The sequence below is a fragment of the Prionailurus viverrinus genome, chromosome B4 (genome assembly GCF_022837055.1).
Source record: "Prionailurus viverrinus isolate Anna chromosome B4, UM_Priviv_1.0, whole genome shotgun sequence".
In the NCBI taxonomy this organism is placed as follows: domain Eukaryota; kingdom Metazoa; phylum Chordata; class Mammalia; order Carnivora; family Felidae; genus Prionailurus; species Prionailurus viverrinus.
The window spans coordinates 8,526,759-8,551,649 of record NC_062567.1 but is presented as its reverse complement, the minus strand read 5'-3'; the positions used below and the strand labels follow the sequence as shown (position 1 = coordinate 8,551,649).

Sequence of the window (24,891 nt, the reverse complement as noted above, 5' to 3'; positions counted from 1 at the left end):
CTTCAGCATGGAGCCCAATGTGGGGCTCAAACTCACAAACTGTGAGATCATGACCTGAGCCGAAATCAAGAGTCGGACTATTAACCAACTAGCCCCCCAGGCACCCCAAGAGACACCTAGGTTTTAACCTCTGTTTGGACAAGCTACTGACCTCCCCAAGCTCCCTCATGGGTAACATGGAGACTCAACACCTGCCTTATGGTGGTGTTACACAATCTGGAGACAAATAACACAGTACCAGGATATATGTGTTGGACAACAGAGGTGTGACCGGCAGCACCACCAGCCTCCTCCTCCTCCTCGTCTCTTCTCCACCTAATCATATGTACAGCCTCCTTCTTAGTGGCCTGTATGGTTTTGGGGAAGGAAGTCCACTTTTTTGTTTTTTCCTGGCAAATCACATGCTACTTTCCTTACTTATCACTTAAAACGTATTGCCACTCTTCCAAGTAAGAGCAATATACCCGTATAAGCCCCTGCACCTTGTCAGCTTTTTATTTACTTACTGGCACAAGTCTTAGGGTTCAGACATCATTTCAAGGATCTCTACTCACATTCCCCAGAAGCTGCTCTCCAAGCATGCAAAGGCAAAAAGAAAAACAGGTGTTCCCAGGAGGGCGGAAATTGTTTCCGCTGAATACTGTGCCCTCACGCCGACAGCCACTTTGCCATCATAATGTTCTGATTACTCCAGCTCTGCTTAGTACAAAATCACACTCATGCAGCCCTTGAAAAGATAAGAACTCAAAATGGAAACGCCACCTGAATGAGAAAGCCCCAAACACGGAATTATTTTGAATATGGAGACGTGCAAACCGACTCAGGGGGCAACGTCAGATAAAAACTAAGGGTCCTATTAGAAAACAGCATCACCCTTGCTGTTTGTCTTAAAACATATCTGGCTGAAAATAGGATGTTAAAAATGCTATCTTGAGGCCCCTGAGTGGCTCAGTTGGTTAAGCATATGACTCTCTATTTCGGCTCAGGCCATGATCTCAAAGTTCGTGAGTTCAAGCCCCGCGTCGGACTCTGCGTGTGCCGACGGTGTGGAGCCGGCTTGGGATTCGCGGTCTCCCCCCCCGCCTCTCTCTCTCTGCCCCTCTCCTGCTCATTCGTGTGCTCTGTCTCTCAAAATAAATAAATAAACTTTAAAAAATGCTATCTTAGCAAACGAACAAAGAAAACAAGAGACAAACCAAAAAACAGACTCTTAAGCAGACTCTTAACTACAGAGAACAAACTGGTGGTTATCAGAGTGGAAGTGGTTGGGGGGGTGGTGGATGAAACAGGTGAAGGGGATTTAGAGCACACTACCTTGATGAGCACTGAGTAATGTATACAATTGTTGAATCTCTATACTGTGCACCTAAAACATAACCTGTATGTTAACTCTATTGGCATTAAATTTTTTTAAATACTATTTTAACGGTGGCAAATACCAAACTATATGTTTGCCAAGATAATTTCTCTTACACACACACCAAGGAAAAACCAACTCATATAACTGGAGCCATCACACTCAAGAGACACTGGGAAATCAGCTCACCCTTTCCTCCTCTCGTAGAACTCTAACTGTCCCTGTAGACACTGCGTTCTTTAAATTCTCCAGATAAAATCCTCTAGTCTCCCTTATTCCAATGTTACATCATCTTCCCTCACAGGGGATTGTTTCCATCTACCCTAAATTTCAGCTGTGTCTTCTGAAGGAGTTCAAAACATGCCACCCCCAAATCTGTCGTGCCGACATACTGAATGTTTTAAGAACAGCAAACATACAAAAAACACTCCTGACCTTCCTTCCTTTTCTCAAAAGCAGGAGATGAGATTCCCACGTGAAAGATGGCCTTTCTCTACCAGAAGGAAAGTAACACTCCTGTCATCAAGGTCGAGAAGTTGAGAACAAGAGAATTCTGCACAGACCTTATTAAAGCAATTCCCATCTACCTTTAAACTCCCCCACAGACTTTAGTCACCATCCACAAGCCTCTCTTTGCTTCATCTAACACAGAAGTTGGCTTCCCTATTTCCCTGTGTCTTCATTCCTCACGAAGGCTTCCGTACCCCGTAAAACTGATGTTCACTGCCTTTATAGGCTTTTCTCCTACTGATCTGTCTTCTGCCAATTCAATTCTCACAGCCAGCCTAAAAGACTCCTTAGGAGGGTAAAGGAAAAGTGTGCCCCTACATTTCTGTGTCCTCAGGTCCCACATTCTGACCCTCACCCTGCCCACGACAAATGGTGAACTGCACTGATTTAATTGGTGTAGCGCTCTCCTCACTCTAAAAGAAGAGATAAATTATCATGTCTACATGGTTCTAAATCTCCAAGGACTTTAAAAAAAAAGCACAGTGCCCCCACAAAATGCTGGCCACTCAAATACAATCATAAATATATGTTAACTGATGCCAGTTGTCACACTTCTCCAGGTTAAACATGACCAGTTGCTTCTGGCTCTCCTCCCAGAACCTGATTTCCCACCTTTGGCCCTTCTTGTGGCTCCTTATGAAACCTCCAGAAGTGCTCGCCTATTCTTAGGCTGGTTTCAGAACACTGGGAGACAATATTCCATGACTCTTGCTTTTTTTTTCCTCTCTCTTTCTAATGTGGCTTCGATAATATGTCATTTAGTTATGATTTATGTTCTAATTTTCAAGTACAAAGTGGAACTTGAGCTGGTTAACAAGCCCTGTTTGAATAGTAAGGTTGTGCATACAAAATATATTTCCCACTGTCATCTGAAGCTGAGTCTCAGAGGAGGTAATCTCTAGCCAGTTCGACACTCAGAGTCACTGGCTTTGGACAGAGAGTCGTATCACCCAGCCCAAGCAGTCTCCAATCTTCCAGGGAAGTTAGGAAGGGAGGGAGGGAGGGAGGGAGGGAGGGAGGAAGGAAGGGAGGGAGGGAGGAAGGGAGGGAGGGAGGGAGGGAGGAAGGAAGGAAGGAAGGGAGGTTGGAAGGAAGGGAGGAAGGGAGGGAGGGAGGAAGGAAGGGAGGAAAGGAGGGAGGTTGGAAGGAAGGAAGGGGAGGGAAGGGGAGGGGAGAGAGGGAGGGAGGGAGAGAGGGAGGGAGGGAGGGAGGAAGGGAGGGAGGGAGGGAGGTTGGAAGGAAGGAAGGAAAGAGAAAAGCAGGAAGGAGAAAAGAAGGGGCATCCTAAAGTCATCAGTGGTGACAAACACAGACCTGAAGTCAAAACTTCAGAAGATGAATCCTCCCACTATGTACCACCAATAACAGTAAGTGTTGGTTCCATTTGGCCCATCCTACAAATCCAGGCTATAGTCGCAGCTCCACAGGTCTGAACGTCCACCCTCCCGAGTACAATGCATCTCGACAGTGCGAACCTTAATACACCACGACGTGCAACCTCTCCACCTGTGTCTGGCATGCCAGTCCCGCACACGGGGAAAAACGATCCATCCCCAACACGCCCCCTCTCCCCTCCCCCGCACAGCGCGCCCGCTACATCACCCCCCTACAGCCGAAACAAACACGGTGATGTCATGGAGGGCTGCGGGTTTGGGGCTGATGGCTCTCTCAGCCTGTCTCATTTCTCTCAGGCCTACGGGATCTTGCGAATTAATTCTGTCAGACCTCCCCTTGGAAGGAGAGAAAAACGTCCAAAGGTGCAGCCCTGTGTCTGGCCATTGGCTTGGCTTCTCTCCTTCTGGCCCTGCTCCAGCACATCCCCAAATACTCAGATTTCAAAGCCCGCTTCCCTCAAGGCTTACCTCCCTATGTACCCAGAGCTATACCGATCCTTCCTCCTTATGTCCCAGGGGAAGTCCGTGGGGCCGCAGTCCTGGCCAGGTCTCCCCCTGATCATACACATACACATAGAGGTCACAGCCTCTACCTCCCCTGCACGGCTCTGGGGGACCTTCATCTCGCACACCATCTCGGGGAGGCGTCTTCATCTCCCCAACATCCCCCCCAGTACCATCCCCCCTATGCAAAATGCTGCAGAGGCTACCCACCCTGCCCCTGGAGGAGGTAACAAACCCTTTAGCCTCACCGGCGGGTACCTCTGTGCTCTGACCCGGCTTCCCTACGCCTGCTCACATTAACCTTCTCCATCATTCCAGCCCCTCTTCCAGACTCAGACCGCACACGATGTCTCTCTCTGTCTAGAGGTGTTCCAGCTGTTCCATCCCCTGAGACCTCCCTCCCCTGCCGCCTTTCCAGAAAAGTCTGCCTTCCTTCAAGGTCTCTCCGATGCCGCTTTCTTCTGACTCACCAGGTGGCTATGATCCGTGCCTCTCCTCAACCCCAGGTGTCTGCCAGGCGTCTGTGCCCCTCCTGCAGTGTGTCCCAGCCACCTTACACACACTTGATGGATGTTCCAGGAAAGCTTCCTCTCTCACCATCTCAGTTCCTCAAAGACTACTGCATTTGACTTGCTTTTGAAAGCGTGTGTACTGGGATCACTAAGGCTCAAGAAATGAAATCTGGGGGTGGGGGGGTACCTGGGTGGCTCAGTTGGTTGAGCTCATGATTTCACAGTTCATCAGCTCATGATTTCACAGTTCGTGAGTTTGAGCCCAGGGATCCTTTGTGTGTGTCTCTCTCTCTGCCTCTCTCTCTCTCAAAAATAAAATAAACATTTAAAAACTGAAATGAAATCCAGGAATTCAGGGACGCCTGGGTGGCTCTGTCGGTTGAGCCTCCAACTCTTGACTTGGGCTCAAGTCATGGTCTCAGTTTGTGGGTTCAAGCCCCACATCAGGCTCTGCACTGATGGCATGGAACCTGCTTGGGTTTCTGTTTCCCTCTCTCTTTGCCGCCCCCTCCCCACCGCCCCGTTTGCTTTCTATCTCTCTCTCAAAAAATAAAACTAAAAAAGAAAGGAAGGAAGGAAGGAAGGAAGAGAGAGAGAGAGAAAGAAAGAAAGAAAGAAAGAAAGAAAGAAAGAAAGAAAGAAAGAAAAAAAAAAAAGAAAATCTAGGAATTCGGCTCGAATTAATGCCAATATCTTTCCAGAAGGTAGTTTTCTCACTGGAACTTTAGAGCCATTAATAGAGGCCTTTTCATATTTAAAATGCTGGGCAAGCTGTAAACAGGAGAGGCAAATCTCAACCAGATTTGTTTTAAACTATAGGGGTCTGCCTTTGGGGCACCATTCACACATTTCCCTCAGTCTACATTTTAAAAGAGAGTATTAAGTGTCCCATCGGAGAAGAACTGACAACCAAAGGGGGAATTCTCTGCTTGTTCTGATGGGGATTTAATGTATCATGTTGAAACTATTTTTTGTTACTTTTTAGTGTCAATTTCTCTCTTTGAAATGAATGTAGATTTGTCACTCTCAAACATTTTGTTAAGATACAACTAGTTACGTTTTCAAAGTACCTGAAGATTCTAGTCACTGAAAGAAATAAAGCTTATAGAAATTTTTTAGAGGGAAGGGAATACATATCACCTTTCTCAATCTTTCCTGGTGGGAAATTGGTTTACTCCAATGCAAAGGGCCTGCTGTGTCCCAGGGACCTTGCCAGGTACTACAAATACATTTGGATCTCAGTTATCACCCCTGTCCTCATGGACCTTTCAGTGCAGCGGAAAAGAAAGACAAAGGAAATGGTTAATTACGTTATTGTGGTGAGTGGTTCAAGGGAGAAAAGTACCAGATGCTGCTGGATGTCACAGAAGGGGCAGCTAAATCATCTGGCTTCCTGCAGGGAAGTTTCCTAGATCAGAGCGTCTCAAGGGTAAAGGAGCCAACAAATGTCTTGAGGGTCTGGCTACCTGGCATCTTCTAATTCAGAGGCGCCGGGGCGGGGCCTGGGAGTCTGCATTTCTAACAAGCTCTCTGGAAGTGCTGATGCTTTCCACCAGACCACACTCTGGCCAGCAAAGCACCAGAAGACCAGACCCCACCCAAGGCCAGCCCAGCCCGGTGCTGAGGAGAAAATACATTTAAGCAGAAGAGGTGATGTGAAAACAGCTCTGCCGGAGGGGAGACCACAGAGGGAGCCATTCCTTTTGACTCTATCTTAAAGAGGTAAATGAAGGCAGGCAGGAAATAATTGAAGGCTAGGAACATTTCTGCAGTCTTGGAAGTGGGATGCAGCCTTCTTAAGTAGATGTGAGAGCTATCCAATTCAGAGTAATTAGAAGACACATCTACATTAGCTAAAAGTCTGAACTACTAAAAAAAAATTGTTAAAGGGACCTGCGTTATTTCAAATACTTGACGGCTCTTGAACCTACAGCCACCCAGGGTCACTGCCACATCTCTTTAAGTGAAAAGGCAATCTCAGGCATCTAGCACACTGGCTTCAAGACCATACCACCTTTCATTTTTCCAGGTAGGTTTCTTTTGAGGAGAAAGGACAAATTTCAACTAGATCTGTATCCTGGGAAACCAAATTCTAAAAGAACAAGACTCTGTATAATAAATGTAGCACAGGACACTATTCGAAAAGAGACACAATGAAAAGAAAAATCTAAATGACATATTGACATTATGGGTTAGTTCGTTCAAAAAGTAGATGCAGGTAAGTAGTGTAAAAGCAGACAAAACTGCACACACGAACTGAACTCCTGAGCTCAGAGACTATAGGATGCGGAGGACGTGTTCCGAAAAGCCTCACTGCCGTCTGTTCGTCTGACTTGGCAACAATATTGTGGAAATATCAGGCATATTTCTTGCATAAGTAGTTTCTTCAGAACAAAATTTCCATTCAGAACTTTGTACTATACTGCTTGACATTATTGTATTTGTAAAGGAAGAAAACCACTCATTCGAAATTACTTTTTAAGCAGGAATACTATCTTTTTGGAAAAATCACACCGACAGCATGTTAAGAACAATGGACTTACTAACTTACTTACAATAACTTACTAACAATTGTCCCCAAACTACCTAAATGAGCTAAAGCATCCATGCCTGCAGAAAAAAATATTGTGTCACTTCACTAAGTGACTATGTTCTGCAAAGTAAAAACTGCTGGCCATAATGCCCCAGGAAATTACACCAATAAGCAACTTATTCTTTTTTCAGCGTTACTGTGGTATAAGTAACAATGAGCAACTAATTCATGGATACTCTTGGAGGGTCAGGTTAAGGTGCGTCCCCTTGCTCACCTATTTCTACAATCTTGAGGTTTTAAAAGAGAGGAAGAAAGAAAGGAAGAGGAAGGAAGAGGAAGGAAGGAAGGAAGGAAGGAAGGAAGGAAGGAAGGAAGGAAGGAAGTTAGGAAGGAAGAACGGAAGAACTGCATTATCCCTTTCTCTCCAGACTGGACACTCATTAAAAGAATAGCCAGGGGCGCCTGGGTGGCGCAGTTGGTTAAGCGTCCGACTTCAACCAGGTCACGATCTCGTGGTCCGGGAGTTCGAGCCCCACGTCAGGCTCTGGGCTGATGGCTCAGAGCCTGGAGCCTGTTTCCGATTCTGTGTCTCCCTCTCTCTCTGCCCCTCCCCCGTTCATGCTCTGTCTCTCTCTGTCCCAAAAATAAATAAACGTTGAAGAATAGCCAATGCTTGAATGAAAACTTCTTTCTGCAAGACCTAAAAGAAGGTCTGCAAGACCTTTAGATCTAAAAAATGTTACGTACAGATGTATAAAAATGTTCCATTAATGAAAGTTCTGTGGCTTCCTAAACAGATGGACTTATCCTACAAACAGCACCTGTGAATCGAGACCCTGCTCAGCGGCTCCCCCTGTTCTGCCTCACCTACCCTGGGCCTCTGTGAGATGACCCAACGTCCCTCAAACCCAGTCTGATGTCCAGGGCAGCATGTAAGAAGGCTGCTCTCCCCTTGTTTCTAGAACATCCTGGAAAGGTACAGAGACGGCAAAGGATTGGGCAGGCCAAAGAAGGATTAGGAGCTGGGCACAGGTGTTTAGCACACCTCCCTGTCCTGAGGCTAGATGGGGAGAGCGGAGCAGGTTTCCCGGATTACAACCACACCCCCGAGAAGCATCCCATATTTCCCAAATTATTCCCCTGTCTGCAGCTGGCTTCCTCCCACTGCACTTCTGAGAGGTACTATCTTCATTTTCTTGACAAGAAACGGGCACAAAGGACCAACATCATCAAACACACCTGAAATGGGAGCGAAGCCTTCATGTGTTTCATCCGAAACACAGGCTCTGAGGCTGGTCCCTGGGCCTCTTTCTAGTGAATTCCAGAGTACCAGAGGCAGTGTGGGTCAGAACACAAGAACCACAGCAGCCCCGCATCACCACAGAGGGGGGAGCAGAAAGAACAGCACATCTCATTGAAACCACGGGGGAATTTTCCAAACCTGATTCAATATCCTGTACTGGAACCTGGCCAAGCTAGTGGGACAGAGTCCTCAGTGGGCACCGAACATACCAAGGAACTTTTAAAGACAAGGAAGAGTTATGTCTTTCATTCTCCTAAGGGAAGCCCTCCAAGGGAGCCAGGGTGGGTATGTGGAAAGGGCTCTGAATTAGGAGGTCAGAAACCACCACTCTGGATCCACACCTGCTCATGTTAGCTCTGGGATCGTGGGCCAGTCACCGAACCTCGCTGGACCTGTCTCTTTCACCTGAACGTCAGAGAGCTGGACCAAGATCCCTAAGCTCCTTTTCCGGTTCTAAGGCTCGGTGACTAATGTTAGCGGAAGCAGAGTGGAAGACAGACAAGGAGAGCATGGGCTTTCATAGTTATTTTCAGCAAGAAAACCAGCAAAGCTGGCAGATTCTCGGTGATTCTGCAACTACACTGGGGATCCGGCCACCTCGTGCTGCTGGCCCTGTTCCTTCTGCCAGCAGGGTTTCCTTGGGCTCCCACAGGGCAACCTTACAGGGCATGCAAACTTGTGTGATGTAACTTCTGGAAAGGCATCTTCTCCCACCATCCTATTCCCACTATTCCCATCATCTAGGAGGATGTCCTCTGCACACGTAATAATCATATCAACAGCAAGTATCTGGAGAGCCCATATGCTACATGCCAGGTGCTCTTCTAAGTGCCTTATGCGCATTGATTCTTCAATCTCTCCAACAACTATCTGAGCCAAGTACTAATGTCATCCCCATTTTCCTGACAATGGAGGCGCAGAGTTGAAATCATCTGCCCAAGGTCACAGAGCTTCTAAGTGATGTCATTGGGTGAAAACTTAGGTAGGCTCATTCCCAGGTCTTCACCAATATTTTATACTGCCTCTCTAATGACAGCAGAAAGTAGACAATTAGAGGCTCATTCTTTCACCATTAATGAGCACCCCCTACATGCAGCGGGTTGTTGCCTACATCAAGAATATGTGGCTAAGCATCTGACATCAGCTTAGGTCATGATGTTGTGGTTCATGAGTTCAAGCCCCACGTCGGATTCTGTGCTGACAGCTCAGAGCCTGGAGCCTGCTTCAGATTCTGTGTCTCCCTCTCTCTGCCCCTCCCTCCCTCGCACTCTGTCTCTCTCTCAAAAAAATGAATAAACATTTAAAAAAAAAAAAAAAAAGAACACATAGCCCTGATTTAAAATTTTTTTTGGGGGGGGGGGGGCGCCTGGGTGGCGCAGTCGGTTAAGCGTCCGACTTCAGCCAGGTCACGATCTCGCAGTCCGTGAGTTCAAGCCCCGCGTCAGGCTCTGGGCTGATGGCTCGGAGCCTGGAGCCTGTTTCCGATTCTGTGTCTCCCTCTCTCTCTGCCCCTCCCCCGTTCATGCTCTGTCTCTCTCTGTCCCAAAAATAAATAAAAACGTTGAAAAAAAAAATTTAAAAAAAATTTTTTTTTTTTTAACGTTTATTTATTTTGGAGACAGAGAGAGACAGAGCATGAACGGGGGAGGGTCAGAAAGAGAGGGAGACACAGAATCTGAAACACACATAGCCCTGATTTAAAGAGACAACACGCTGACACCAGATGGATCAAATCATAATGGGAAAGCTCTGCCTGGTATTACTTACATGGCCTCTGGAAATTTCATAGGAAGTCCCAGTTCCTCATCTGTACGATGTGGATAATATCTACTTCATAGGATTACATAAAACAGTGCTCGTAGAAGTCCCAGCTAGTTTCTAAATTATGGCAAACTGAGAATAACTATATTTAAAATCTCAAAGGATAGGTATAAATTGCTCTAGACTTCAGTGACCTAGGTTGAGACAAGAGCTAGATTCTGATTTTTGAGTTATCAATTTTTTTTAATGTTCATTTATGTTGAGAGAGAGAGAGAGAGGGAGAGAGAGAGAGGGAGAGAGAGAGAGAGAGAGAGAGAGAGAGAGAGAGAGAGAGAGGATCCCAAGCAGGCTCCACGCTATCAGTGCAGAGCCTGACACTGGCCTCGATCTCACAAACCACAAGATCACAACCTGAGCCAAAAGCGAGAGTCGGATCCTTAACCGACTGAGCCACCCAGGGGCCCCGTCAATATCTTACTTGAATTAATTCACATCTATTTCAATTAATCTACTGACACGTGTTGACGTCAATCATCTATTGAAATCTATAGATATTTATTTCTTACTACAAGCACTCAGACTCCTACCTGTTGTTTCTAGAGCATCCAAAGTTCCCATGGTGGTTTCCTAGCAGAAGGGAGGGCTGGGCACCCTAAAACATGGAAGGCAGCCCCACTAATGAAAAGCTCTCTGCTGTCCCCCCAGCTCCATCATGCACTCAAATTATACTCTATACCTCAGGTTCTCCTTCCATGAAATGATACAACAGTTTCTGCTCTCACCTCTCCCACAGAAATATTCCGAGCTGTTACTAAAGTAGAATGGGGGTAGTCATGCCTAACATTGCATCATCCCTAACACGTGAACATTTCAAAGCTCCAGAAGGCTTTTATGTATTATTATCTTACTTAGGTATCTAGACGCAGAGTTTTAACAGTCTTGAGGGTATATTAACCAAATTCAGCAAGAAGAATGTTCTGCTCTGCAGTAGAAACATATAAAAATACCGAAATGTATTTAAAATGTGTGTGTATCGGGGCACCTGGGTGGCTCAGCCGGTTAAGCTCCCAACTTTGGTTCGGGTCATGATCTCAGAGTTTACGAGTTTGAGCCCCACGTCAGGCTCTGTGCTGAGAGCTCAGAGCCTGGAGCCTGCTTCCGATTCTGTGTTTCCCTCCTTCTCTACCCCTCTCCTGCTCATACTCTGTCTCTATCTCAAAAAATAAATAAACATTATAAAAAAATTTTTTTAATGTGTGTATATGTGTATATGTACATGTGTGAATATGTGCATATGTGTATATACATATCCACACAGACGTACATGAATATATGCACACAGGCACAGGTACACATGCGTGTATCCAACACATCAGCTCTGACACCAGATCTATCACAACACAGTACTTGTTCACAAATACGCTTGTGTGTGTTTGGAGTCCCCAGTGATACCTACTACATGTCTGAATCATACAGTCAACACTATTTTAAAAATACTTATTAAAAAAACGCAAATGGCTAAAAATTGGAGACTGAACCCCATTTATCAAATTCCATGCAACTACTATTTTAGAAATTATTTCTTTTGTTACATACTTCTTGAAAACTTCAGACAGTCACCTAAGACTCTGGCCTCAATTTTAAACTGACTTTGAGAAAAGATGGTCCATCATACAGCTTTAAAATAGTGCCTGTTTAGGGGCATGTGGGTGGCTCAGTCTGTTGAGGATCCAACTCTTGATTTTGGCTCAGGTCATCTCACAGTCTGTGGGTTCGAGCCCTGTGTGGGGCTCTGTGCTGACAGCACAGAGCCTGCTTAGGATTCTCTGTCTCCACCTTTCTTTCTCTCTCTCTCTCTCTCTCTCTCAAAAACAAATAAACATTAAAAAAACTAAAATGAAATAAAATAGTGACTGTTTAAACCACCTCAATGATAACCTTGGACTTCAAATATGTAAAATTGATTCTCCAAATGACACATAGTTTAAACTAAATGATCAATCATAAATAAAACCTCACTAAAATAATTTTTCTGACCATATAAATAATGTCCAAACCATGCAGAGAACAGAACTGTCACAACATCAAAGTTTAACAGAAAAAAAAAAAAAAACAACAACAATAGACCTTTGGTGTACATTTATTTATTTGTCTGGATTTGCCATCTTAGTCTATCTCGGGACTTCTGAACTTCATTTTTCCTACTGTGTGATCCTCTAATACAAGCTATTCTGGCTTTTTTAAAGCATTAGGTTACAAAATATATACACACTTCTGTCAGAATCATTTAAGTGAAATCTGTATCAATCGTGAGCTAAGTAAGTTCACAGAAGAAGGAGGAAAGCATTTGCCAAGATATATTGTTAGAGGAACTTTGACCAGCAACCAGCCCACACGAGGCTCACTCCCCAGCCACGGGGTTAGGTGGCAGGGAGCAGGGAGGTAGCACTCTAGATAGGATGGAAACAAGCCTGCAAATAAGGGACACTGCCTCTAAACGTGTGAGGAAACATGTTGTTTCTTCAACGGCTCTAAATACCTGCATTGTCACATACACAGTAGAAAAGGTGGATAGAACAGCCAGACTGGATTTAAGTGTGCTCCGTGGCCATAGGAGAATCACGTTCCCCTCCTCTTCTAGAATGCCCGCATGGGCTCATATACCTGCCATCCTCTAGGTCCCAAGGCCAGAGAGGGCTGTAAATCAGAACAGATTCCTTCCTTACCCTGGTCCCTCTTCCCTTACTCAGTACCCAAGTTCATGTTTCTAACCTCCTTCTTATCCCTGGAGTCCCCCACCTAACCCTGGCCTCCACCCTCACCATCACCTCTTCAGTTCAGGGCTGGGTTCAGAAAGCAGACATCACAGGCAGAAGCAGGAGGGACAGAGGTAAATGCTGTGCCATGGGGTCTCAGAGGGCAGGGCTACCCAGGCAAGGACAATCATGGGAGGATCTTCAAGGAAGGGAATCTCATCTGAGGCATGGCCCGCTGACGCAGGTAGGAGAGGTGGGGAGAGGCAGAGGCTTGAATCGTCTGTTCAGGAATCATCTGTTCCTTTTGGGGAGATCTAAACTACAACACGGGGTGTGGGGGGGCAGGGAGGTGCACACTAGACGGAAAGATCACAAAGTGGGACGCCTGTTCACAAGTGAGTTTGGAGTCCATCATGCAGGTGGCTTTGTGGAATCAACATCAGACATGCATTTAAACTCTTATTTCACAGAGAGCCTGGGTGGCTGAGTCGGTTGGGCGTCCGAATTCAGCTCAGATCATGATCTCCCGGTTTATGAGTTCGAGTTCCGCATCGAGCTCTGTGCTGACAGCTCAGAGCCTGGAGCCTGCTTCGGATTCTGTGTCTCCCTCTCTCTCTTTCTTTCAAAAATAAATAAACAATTTTAAAAATTAAAAAATAAAATAAAATAAACTCTTATTTCTCTTATTTCTAGTGCTGTGGGAGCAGGGACTGATGGAAGGGAGACTGGCCAATCCAGGAAAGCCACACTTAAGGCAGTATTTGGGAAGCAGAAACCGTAGGCTGGAGAGGTCCCAGAGGTTCACGGTCACCGCATGGATGAACCAACATGCCTGCTCAGGCCAGTCTGAGCATCCCTGTTTTGCAGTAAGGGATACCACCAATTCTATTTTCCTTGCATTCTTGGAGGTCTGCAAGCAATGCCCAAGGAATTGATAATAAAATAAAATACACTGATGATAATAAATATAATTGACAATAATTAAACAATCTGCTGATTCTGGATCACAAATCAAATAAAAAATGTTCTTGGATTATGTGGACAGGGTACCACGTGAAGCCACTAGAAAGCATCGAACGTAGCCTCTCTGGCTATAAAACTGTGTTGGCTTCAGACCATTTTTTATTTCTCACATATACACAAAACGTGAAGATGAAATAAACAGTGGGTATCAACTGTGGGTACAAACGGTGGTCCACACAAAGCTGAGCTGACTGTCTACCCGGCAGGAAAAGAGTCCTCACTCAGGAGTCAGACCCACAGGGCCCCCAGAACTAGAGAAGCGTAGGTATAGAGAAAAAAAGGGAGGAAGCACACCAAATCAGGCAAGATCGAGGTCAGGTCTCCGGTAGGGCCATAGGGAAGAGTGTCAGCTCTTCCTTGTCATTCGATGCTTCCCCAGAGTCGGGTTTCAACAGGTCCGGGATGGGCTGTGTCCACATTCCAGGAGGCCTGGGGTCACTGGACAGACACACCCACACACGCGTGCTCCAAGCTCGGCAAGATTGAGACCTTAATCACACAATGACCAAATAAGGGACCCGCATCCCTCAACCTCTGTTTTAAGTGAATGACTTTTTTTTTTTTTTTTTTGGTCCAAAATTCAGGAACTTTCAGTAAGGGTTTTCTAGGGTAGTCAGGGTTCTAGAATCAAAAACGATAAACCTCCCTATTTGTTATCACATGGCCTTTCGCCATGACTTTTCATACTTCCTGCCAGTGTCCTTAATTCCAAAACTACCTTCCCAAAGAAAGGTCTCCCTGTGTTAGAATACCACCTTCTAGACAGGTCAGATAGACCCTTAAAAAGCTGTGCTGGTGCCCAAGAAACTCAAGCTTTACCAGCTTAGCCACTTTCAGTCATTGCAAAAGTGGTTTTGTTCACCCTGAATCAATGAATTTCTATTGAAGCGTATGTTTCCCTAACACACACAATAAACTGGCGCTTGGCAGTGATTTAAACAGTGAACAGGGCCAGCCGGCCATGAGAACAAAGCCACAGGAACAGAAGCCAGCCAAATTTAAATGAGTTAATCTACGGGGAAGCCTTTCTCTGAAGGCTATTACTTAATACAAAACCAGCTGTCCTCACCTTTTGGTGTCCAAGCCGCCTCCCTTCAAGTTAGTCTGCACCAAGAGAAGTGGGTCTGGTCTAAGAAAACCAGAGAATCAAGCTACGGCAAGGAGCATCCAAGCCTCTGGAGCCCTGCTGTGGCCGGTTAAGTGTTGACTCACCCTCTCTCCAGAAGGCCCAGCCCCGCCATGCTTCCGGCAATCCACCCTGACCTTGGCCACAGGGGCTCCTAGGTTTTGGCATCTGCCACCTTTAGCAGCCCCCATCCCCTTCCCATACACACCTGTTGCTGAGTTGTGCTGACCTGACCAACTCCTACGCCAGCCTCTTCAGGCCAGGAATGGCCAGTAACTGTCCCTCTTCCTTCTGCCACCCTGAAAGAGCCAGGCTCGCCTCTTGCACCCAGCCAGTGGCCAATAGCTGGCCTCCCCACTAATGGGATGGCAGGCTCATGTCAATTCCCCTGGCTTACAATGAAACCCGGCTCTTTGAAAGGGACCACAGTTGAGCGCCGTCCTAAAGTGAAACCTCTCGCCTCAAGGAAACTGCCTGGCAGGTTTGTGCGTGCACATCTTTCCACACTCCTGAACACAGAAGGGCGTTCCCATCCCCTGGGCGGGGAGACTAGGAGGCAAGGACCCTAAACAGCTCTTCTCAACACAGAGAAGTTGGTGTGTTTGAATCATGAGGTGGGAGCAGGGGAGGTACCCCACCATAACCTCCAACACACTAGGTCTAGGATGGGGCCTGGGCATCAGGATGTTCAGAAAAGCATCCCAGGTGATTTTAACCTGCACCCAGGGTAGAAGATCACTGATTTAGGGAGAAAACAATGGAGACGCTCAGCTAGGACTCTCCAATGCACCCAGATGGAGAATATCCAATTTCAAAGCAGGTCCTCCCCAGATCCCTCCCCTCAGCAAGACGATCTCTGCAGCTGCAGAGTATCCTTGGGAACAGCACGGTGAACTCTGGTGCCACGCCTCATTCACACGGTGCCTCTAAACCAGGCTGAGCCTCGGTTCCCCCACCTATTAGGAAAGGGATCTTCTAGATACATTTGTTTTGCTTCTCTTGTCTCCATTTTCCAGCTTCCTGTTTCTCCTTCTCTCCTCATCTTGCATTTAAATGCACACTCCTATATATGCCTTTCTGCCTCTCCAAAAATGCACAGGGGGTTCTTGAAATTCGATTTGGGTAATGTCTGCCCTCGAAGTAAATAACACCATAAAAACTATAAGCTCTATAATCCAATCAGGGGATGGAACATTAAGAACGTGATATTCCATAAGGCATAAAACACTCCATTCCTGAGACTATAAAACCAACCATTCTGCTGGAGAAACTCATGCAGGATCATATAGACCCTGCCTCTTAAATGCCAGATGCGACCAGGAGTTCTCTGCTACACAGCAACTGTCTACTGTGATGCTAGTCATTTTTTATTCCTTTTGAGCCTGCTTTAATATCTATTTATCAAGTAGAAAATTCATTTTAGAACCACTTTCAGAGCAAGTATAAAGACATCCTTAAGGATAAATTAGCTACATTACTTTGATTCAATGAAATACATAAATCTCTCACCCTGCATAAGCTCACAGCCCATAAGAGCACAAGCCATCTCTCAGATGGGCCTGCTTAGATCAAAAATGGCACAGAAACACACAAATGACTAGTGTACAGAGCAGAAGCAGGCATAAAGTAGGTCTCCTTGGGACCCCATCTACAGTGATATAGCTGTAGAAAGTACCAAAAGATTTTTTGTTCTACGTCATTTCAGAAAACTTTAACATCCACCAAGCCCAGATCACAACCATGTTCCAGACTGGCTGGTCAACTGGCCATCCCAAGACCCTCAAACTCAGTGAGTCTAAATCAGAACTCACCACCTGCCCTCCAGTGCTTGCATTTCTTTCTTTTAAAAAAAATTTTTTTTTAATGTTTATTTTGTTTTTGAAAGAGAGACAGAGTGCAAGCAGGGGAGGGGCAGAGAGAGAGGGAGACACAGAATCCGAAGCAGGCTCCAGGTTCCCAGCTGTCAGCACAGAGCCTGACATGGGACTCAAACCCACCAGCCGTGAGATCATGATCCGAGCTGAAGTCCGACGCTTAACTCAATAAGCTACCCAGGCAACCTGCTTGCATTTCTGATCTCAGTTAAGGAGCTCCTATCCACCCCAGCTATCCAATCAGAAACGTGGTAGTTATCCTACAACCCTATCTCCTCTCAACCCTCTCTCCACGTCTTCCAAATCCCTATGTCCTGGAGATTCCATTCTGTGCACACCCGCATCTCTGTCTCTTCCATCCTGGCTCACAGCTCCTGTTTCAATGTGTTGCTTCCCAGACTCCTCTGACGACACTGCCCCGGTGCATTGAGGCCCCCCCGCGTCCAATCTATCCAATGTTCCACCACAATAATCTTAATGAAACAATCCTGATCACGTTGTTCTTGCATTAAAACCCTTCAGTGGCTATTCCATCGACTATGGAATGATGTTCCAAGTCCAAAGCAGGGAATGTGATCCCCTACAGTCCAACCTCTCCAACCCCATGTCCCCATGCCTCACCTTGAACCCTCTGCCCTGGTCAGATGAGCTACGTGCCGTTCCCAGCACACTAGCCTGCCTCCCGTCTGATGGGGTGGCTCCTCCTGGTCAGAATATCCCCCTGCCTCTCTGCAACACCCCAGAATATACTCATTGTGTGAACCCACCTCCTCCAGGAAACGTCTGCTCACACCCCACCCCGAAGGAAGCACCAGACAGCCCTAGCCTTAAGCCTCTGGCCAGTCTTCTCTCACGGTATCTACAACATGATCACACTTACTCAGGAACACAAAGAAGGCAGAAACTATCTCTTATCTCTTCAACCTCGGTGCCTAGCAGTGCCACCTGGTGCGTAGGACTTTAATAAATATTGGTTAAATGTGTGCATGTTTCAACGATCACATTCTAACGGCTCCAGAACTATTTTCCTGACCACTCGCGTACTTTCAGTCTGGCTGCTTCTGATATGGAACTGCCTCTTATTTCACTTGCAAATCATCTGCAGAAGACCAAAACTACATCAGTACGGGAGATACAGAACCTTCTTATCCCCTGAGGAATCATTTCTCTGTTCTTTGTTCTTCAAAGAAGAATCACACTTCAAGGCCCCCCAACAGCTGGGAGTGAGAAACGATCGAAACGAATCCCTCCAAGTCCCTGCCCTCCCTGCTTCTCAATGCCCTCTCCCTAGAAGTGATTACTGACTCAGGCTCAGAGTTGAGACATTAATTAAAGTAGAATGATCGTGGTGTAAACCAAGACTGGCTCGTGATGTCTGTATCTGTGGGTCCCTTGCCCGTGTAGATGCAGAATAACCCTGAGAATAAAAACTGACTTCCCTGGTTGTGTGGCTTCTAAGCCTATGAGGGAGTTACCTGAAAATAAAGGTGCCATTCTCAATTCAGCAGTGGCAGCCCCTGGGCCCCGGGGGAGGCTCTGGAAGGCTCTGGGCCCACCCAGAATTCTACCTAACATGTCATATATTCGCGACGTGGCTGCAAATACCCTCTCCCCCAAGTGCTGATTTCATATTGGAAGATAAGCAATTTAAATAAATGTTTCATTAACATAGTGCTTTCCTGCTCGATGCTAATGTACTTAGAGTAATTTGTTTTCCCAAATTCTCTTTCATAGACTCGTTTCATGCAATCCTCCACAGGACAATCTGAAACTCTTTGGGTCCCTAATAGACAATCCAGAGAACCTAGAAACCAACCAAACAACCAAACAATTAAGCAAAAACCCTTACACTGAAAAGCTGTCGAGACCTATTTGTTCTGGAACACATATCACACATGCTGCGGAACAGGACAGACCATCCTGACCACTCTGGTGGCCCTGGGTTCACACTGATGGCAACACAGCATCATTCAACAGACACTACTGGTCCCAGGGAGACAAGTGGGAGAGGTGGGTTACACTGGAAGAATGTGAGTATGTAAGATATTGTTTTGACGCCCTATAAGGCGTGTTCCCATTCCCCTTTGCTTATCTGTACATGAATTCTTGCTGTGTGTGGATTCCAAACCCCAAAAATTTCAAGGATATTTCCAACATCCTTCATTAATAGAAGCTCTTAAAAACTTCATAGCGTAATGCTCAGATACACTCCAAACATGCAAAAGCAGGTACCATATAGGGGTTTGTTCCCCCAAACCTGTGAGACTCGGGGCAGCAGCATGATCACAGTGATGTGAGCAGCTGGCTGGGCAGCAAAAGACACAGGCATCTGGGTGGATCCAGCCACAGTGTTTTGGCTTTGTGTATGCTACTATGCTAGAGGCAAGATTTTGGTTCTATTACACATGGGAGCAAAAATAAAACCCAATGAAGAGGTGAAGCACTTGAGCAGTGCACTCTGTGGGATGGGCTGGGGGCCATGCACCATGTGTGTGTGGCAGGAAGCAGAAGACCCATTAAAGAGCGTGGAATAACCCTGGTGAATGGAGTTAGCTCTCCAGGCTCTGCCACAGAGGAGCCACAAGGTGTGGGACAAGTGACTCTACTCTGAGCTCCATCTCCTTCTTGTAAAAGAAAAGAAATGATAACAATACGAGCAGCAGGTGGCTACCCTGTGCTAAGCACTCACAACATAGCAGGTGCTGTTGAAAGCACTTTATAAACACTTGTTAGGCACCATCTCACCTACTCCCGAGGACCCCTGTGAGGGAGAGATCATTAATTCCAGTTCATGGAGAAGGGCTCAGAGTTCAGGGACCAGCCCACAGTCGCCCAGCTAGGGTGTGTTCAAAACCAAGTCCACCTGACTGCTGTTCTTTGGAAAGAGTAGCTCCAATGACTGCCACAAAAGCTGTGAGATTATATATTATATTATATATATATATATATATATATATATATATATATATATATAAAATACTTAATTGAAATGCCTTGGATTGTGAGTAGCTTGTTCTGTGAGTGTTCCGCAAGACAAGCAAACATTTCTAATAAATTTTAACTTGATAAACAAGCAATGTCTTGCAACATGAGTCGTATGTGACGCTGAACGTCACATGATCACGACTGAGCCAATGGTTCTTGAAATTCACTTTGGTATACAAGGGCTTTGGGTTGCAAGCATATTTCTGGAACAAATTATACTCGCAAATCAGGATTTTACTGCATATGCAAAATTCTCTGAATGCAACGTAAGAACATCAGTCATCCTTAACACAGCCCACCCCCTCCAGCGCTCGGATCACCCTCTTTGACCGCGGCTGAGCAACTAGCTCCTGGCTGCAGCTCCTTCCCCTGGATTGGGACCCAACAATCCAAAGGTGTCTGGAGAAGGAGGCAGTGCCCCCACCCGGGTCACTTACTTTCTCAGAACTGCTATCTCGTTCTCTATGCTGCTCTCCTTGCCTTTCAGCGCCTTCTTCGGGATGCACTTCACCGCAAAGAGCCTGCCACTCGCCTTCTCTTCGGCTAAGACCACTTCAGAAAACGCCCCGCTGTGAACAAAGAGGGAGAAAAGGAGGCGGCTTAGACGCAGGAAGTTGTGGCTCCTCCGATCCCACTACCAAGGTCTAAGGAATAATAACAACAATCGTCCGCATTACTGTTACTTTTTTTAGGGCACACAGCTCCCTACTGGACTTCTTGATGCAAACAAGTACCTTCGTGCAATGGGACATGTGGATGTCCACGTGGGTTTGGCCACCGCCCAGTGCCACCTGCCACCCCACAGAACACTGCAGCAGTGGCCTTTGAGTGAACAGGGACGCTCCCGGAATGGCTCCTGTGGAGAAAGAGCATGCCCATCCCCTTGCCAGCCCCCACACCCAAGTAAATGACAAAGTAGTGCCAAAATTTCTAGCTTCCTCACAGGTCCTTCCATCCCAAGAAAATTTCAGAGCACGCTGCAAACATTAATTAATTCTTAGAGACAGGTAAGGATATCATTGAAGCATGAGCTGGTACAACGCGTGGTATTGACATGGGGTTAATTAATTGGCAAAAACACACAAGTTTTCAATAAGCGGCTTATTTTTTTTTTAAACAAACAAACAAACAAAAGCACACACGATGCCCTGAGTGGGGGAGACTTTTCCGCCTGAAAATGTAAACTGAACTCTGCAAAGGCAGAGCAGCAAAGGACATTCGGGGTTGGAGAGCTCATTTCTCCGAGGAGGCTCTGTGGTCATCGAGCCCCAGAGCCAGCACCTCAGTGGCCACCATGTCACCCACCCTAGGTACCATACTCGGGCTGGGGGGCAGAACTTCCCTAAGGGCTCAAACAGGAATAGGTTCGGCCATTACCCACTCGAGGCCTCAGTAACTTGGGCCCTGTGCACACGGGCCATGGAGAAACCACTGTCCACTGAGTCACTCTCTCTCTCTAGACTTGTCAAGGACCAACTCTTTTTCCTTCAGAGGGACACTACACATGGCTTCTACACAGTTATAATTAGAGACAAACGCTCCTACATGAAAAGAAACCACTAGAAAGACCAATATCAACCCAATACCAGAGCCTGAGGGTCTGTTCTTCAGTCAACATCAAAAGATGCTTAAGCAAGAATTTCAGACTTTCCTCTCCCTCTGCTTACCCATCTGACAGGGACACACATCCATCCACAGACCAAAGGAAATACAAATATATAGTTTTAAAGTCCCTTCCGGGGAGAAGAATTCACTCTACTTAGCACAGTAAATTGTGAGTCTTCAGACAGTGTTCCTTCTGGAACATAAACTTGAGATAAATATATATCTATAGAATTCTATAAACCCAAGGGGGAGAGGCTGGGGGTTCTACCAAAGAACCAAAGGAAAAATGTCAGAACCAAGATCTTCTGCCCAAATCCACACATCGAGTAGGATTTTCCTTCACAGCACCACATGCCTCGCATCGACAGAAACCTTCCAGAATCAACTAGAACTACGATTATGAAATAGAAACACAAAAAAACCCACAACAGATTGATCACAGAGTGATTAATGGAATCAGACGTTCCCAGCGGCGCTTGGTCACTGCCAACGGATTCCGCCTACAGAAACCAATTCTTGGCAAATTTAGGGGATCCCCCGAACCCGGCTGTCTCTTCTTCTCACCTCTGTCCCGGGGACAGACTGACACGGATTCACCGCACAACAAGTGTTCTCACAATCACGTATATGGTCCCTTCTGCTATCCTCCAGGAGGTGGAACAAGGACGATGTTACAGATAAGAAGAATCAGTGAGGGAAGATGAGGAGTCTGGCACGATGGGTGACTTTCTACTGGGGAGTCCATGCATTTGTTTTCAGTTTCCCTATTTGCCACTTAGGTCCCTGATGCTGATGACACCACAGTGGTTCCTCTCCTGAGTTTGTTGAACTTACCAGGTCCATTTTCCACAAGGGAGAGAAGCCCTTTAGCAGCAGTGACCACTGCCAGACCTGTTAGACTTCCCCGCTGCCCCCTGCCCCACTCTGCACCCACCACACTCCCTCCTCTTCAGAATCTGCACCAAGAGTAACAGACTATGCCCAACACAGAGGAGGGATTCGGCTTGGGTAGCTATCAAGCACTCAGAAGAGTAAGCACCTCCTTATTCCATGGACAGTTCTCTCCCTGGAAAACAGAGTGGGAAGTGAGGTTTCTGTGTGAATTGACCCCTGGGGCCATGACAGAAGAGGGAGGGAACTAGGTCCTCCATCAGAGCCAGTACTGGTGGGCTGCTGCAAGACACTGAGGTCAAGGTGAGGCACTGGCACTCCTGGATCGAGGGCTCTCTGCCTTCGTCCCTGAGTTCAGGAGGGATGGACGATCTGTGACCCTGAGTGAGGGCAGGACAGTGGGACATAGATATGTAAGGGGTTTCACAGGCTAAGCAGCTGGGGCTTGACCACAAGTCACCTGTGAAAGGGGACAAGGCAGGCCCCTGATGGCCAAGGATGCCCCCAAGACTCCAGACATCTCCATCAACAGTTAACAAGTAGAATCACAAAAGCCAAGGTTACGGTCCTACTCTCTCAGGCTGAAATGCAGTCTGCAATCCCATTTCTGGGCATGCTACCAAAAGAATCAATAGCAGGGACTCAGATATTTGTACACCCATGTTCATTGCCACATTATTCACAACAGCCGAAGGGTGGAAATGACCCAGATATGCATCAGTGGATGAATGGATAAACAAAATGTGATCTGTCCGTGCAGTGGACTATTATTCAGCCACAAAAAAAGAATGGAATTCTGACACCTGCTACAACGTGGATGAACCCTGAAGACATTATACTAAACGAAATAGGCCAGAATCTAAATGACAAGTATCATATGATTCCACTTACACAAAGTACCTAGGCTAGTCAAATTCATACCCAGAAAGTGGAACGGAGGTTGCCAGATTTGGGGAAGCAGAGAACGGGGAGTCAGTGTTCAATGGGGACAAAGTTTCTATTTGGGAAGACAAAAGATGTCTGGAGATGGATGGTGGTGATGGTTACATAACAATGTGAATTGTCTTAATGCCACTGAACCTCACACTTAAAAATGGCTAATGTGATACATTTCATGTTCTGTTTCATCGCAAGAAAAAAATAGAAAGTCTGCCCAGTTCTACTCAATGGCATTACCTGGGGATGGATGCACTGAAAAAACATGATAAATCTTTTCTCTCGTTACCTCCTCAAGGAAAAAGAAATGAGTAACTACGGGTGTTGGGTACCATGTGACACAAAGCGCTTTGGCGCCTGTCAACTAATCCAATTCTTACAGCATCCCAAAAAGCGTACAGGGAGTTAGTTACCTGTAACCCTCTGAGGTGCTTTTCCATACACTCTGCTGGGCCACTGTGTGCTGCTGGCAGAAGGAGCCTGCCTCTCAGGCAGGGAGGATGACAGCCACGGAGGGTCACCCTGCCTCAGCATGAGCTGCCATCCTTCCCTGAGCGTGCAAATCCCCACCTCACTTCCTCATTTAGCCCAACAATGCGCGTTTACCTCCTTCCACAGACAAAGCTCTCTGGTCTTCCTAGGGGATATATGATTAGCATACATTGTTACTGTTCCTGCAATAAATAGAAATCACTTGAAGACACTTACCCCATTGCAGGAAAGCTAATTAAAAACACCAGAAGCAGAAACACATGAATGAAGAGTCTGGGCACTTGCAATGTAATTACATAACAAAGTAATGTGTGTGTCTGGGCTGGGGTGGGGGTTGGGGGGGGGGGGCGAGGAGAGAAAAGGGAGGCAGGCTGGGAGGGGGCCCGTGGCAGGAAGGAAGTCAGCAAGAAAAATGATCTGAGTCCATAAAGGCTTCAGGCAACCCAATGAAATAAATTCCTAGGAACACAAGCAGGGACAGAGAGTTACGGAGTTTTAAAAATACAGAGAGGTCAGAGGAGGCTGTACTCCATCAGCTGTGAAATACAAGCACAACACATTTAAAACTGAACGGTGGTTGGGGCGCCTGGGTGGCTCAGTCGGTTGAGCTTCCGACTTCGGCTCAGGTCATGATCTCGCGGTCGACGAGTTCAAGCCCAGCATCCAACTCTGTGCTGATGGCTGGGAGCCTGGAGCCTGCTTCGGATTCTGTGTCTCCTTCTCTCTCTGCCCCTCCCCCCCACTCATACTCTGTCTCCCTCTCTCTCTCAAAAATAAATAAACATTCAAAAAAAAATTTTTTTTAACTGAACAGTAGAGACTTCCAGCCAGATGAGCGCACCTGCGTCTTGAAATGGCAGTCTGTGCGGTGGCCTGCTCCTGCCTGGCACCCAGGACCCCATGCTCTCTGCAGTCTGCCTCCCCAACCCCAACCCCCACCGCCTGCCTGGGATCAGGTGGTCTGGGCCCCCTGAGGAGGGAGGGGGTCTCCCAAAAGCTCAGTCCAATGCTTCCTCTTGCTGTTCATCCTAGCAGTTTCCTGTGTGGCCTCCTTCCTAAAACTCACTTCTTCTGGGTTCTACAACACAGTTCTTCCCTCCTCCTCCTCTTCCTCCTCCTCCTCCTATCAAAGGTTAGTGCACCCCCAGGCTGCATCTCCAATCTCCCTTCATCCTACTCCATCCCTTCCCCTTGGAAAATCTGTTATTTCCAGTTTCCACCACCTGTTTCCACATGGCCCCCTAACCTTTATCTAAATTTTAATCTCACTCATGTGCAAATCTCATCTTTCCAGCTGTCTACGAGAGCTTTCTAGCTCAATCTCCCAAC

General features: G+C 46.6%; 1 protein-coding gene across 2 annotated transcripts in view; it reads right to left on the bottom strand.

The window, feature by feature from the left end:
* Positions 1-24,891, bottom strand: part of CAMK1D (calcium/calmodulin dependent protein kinase ID) — a 507,758-nt gene that overhangs the window by 251,359 nt on the left and 231,508 nt on the right. For both annotated transcript variants that reach the window (XM_047865690.1, XM_047865692.1), the window contains exon 2: positions 20,076-20,207. In XM_047865690.1, coding sequence (XP_047721646.1) covers positions 20,076-20,207 — 132 coding nt within the window. The remainder of the gene's footprint in view (positions 1-20,075; positions 20,208-24,891) is intronic.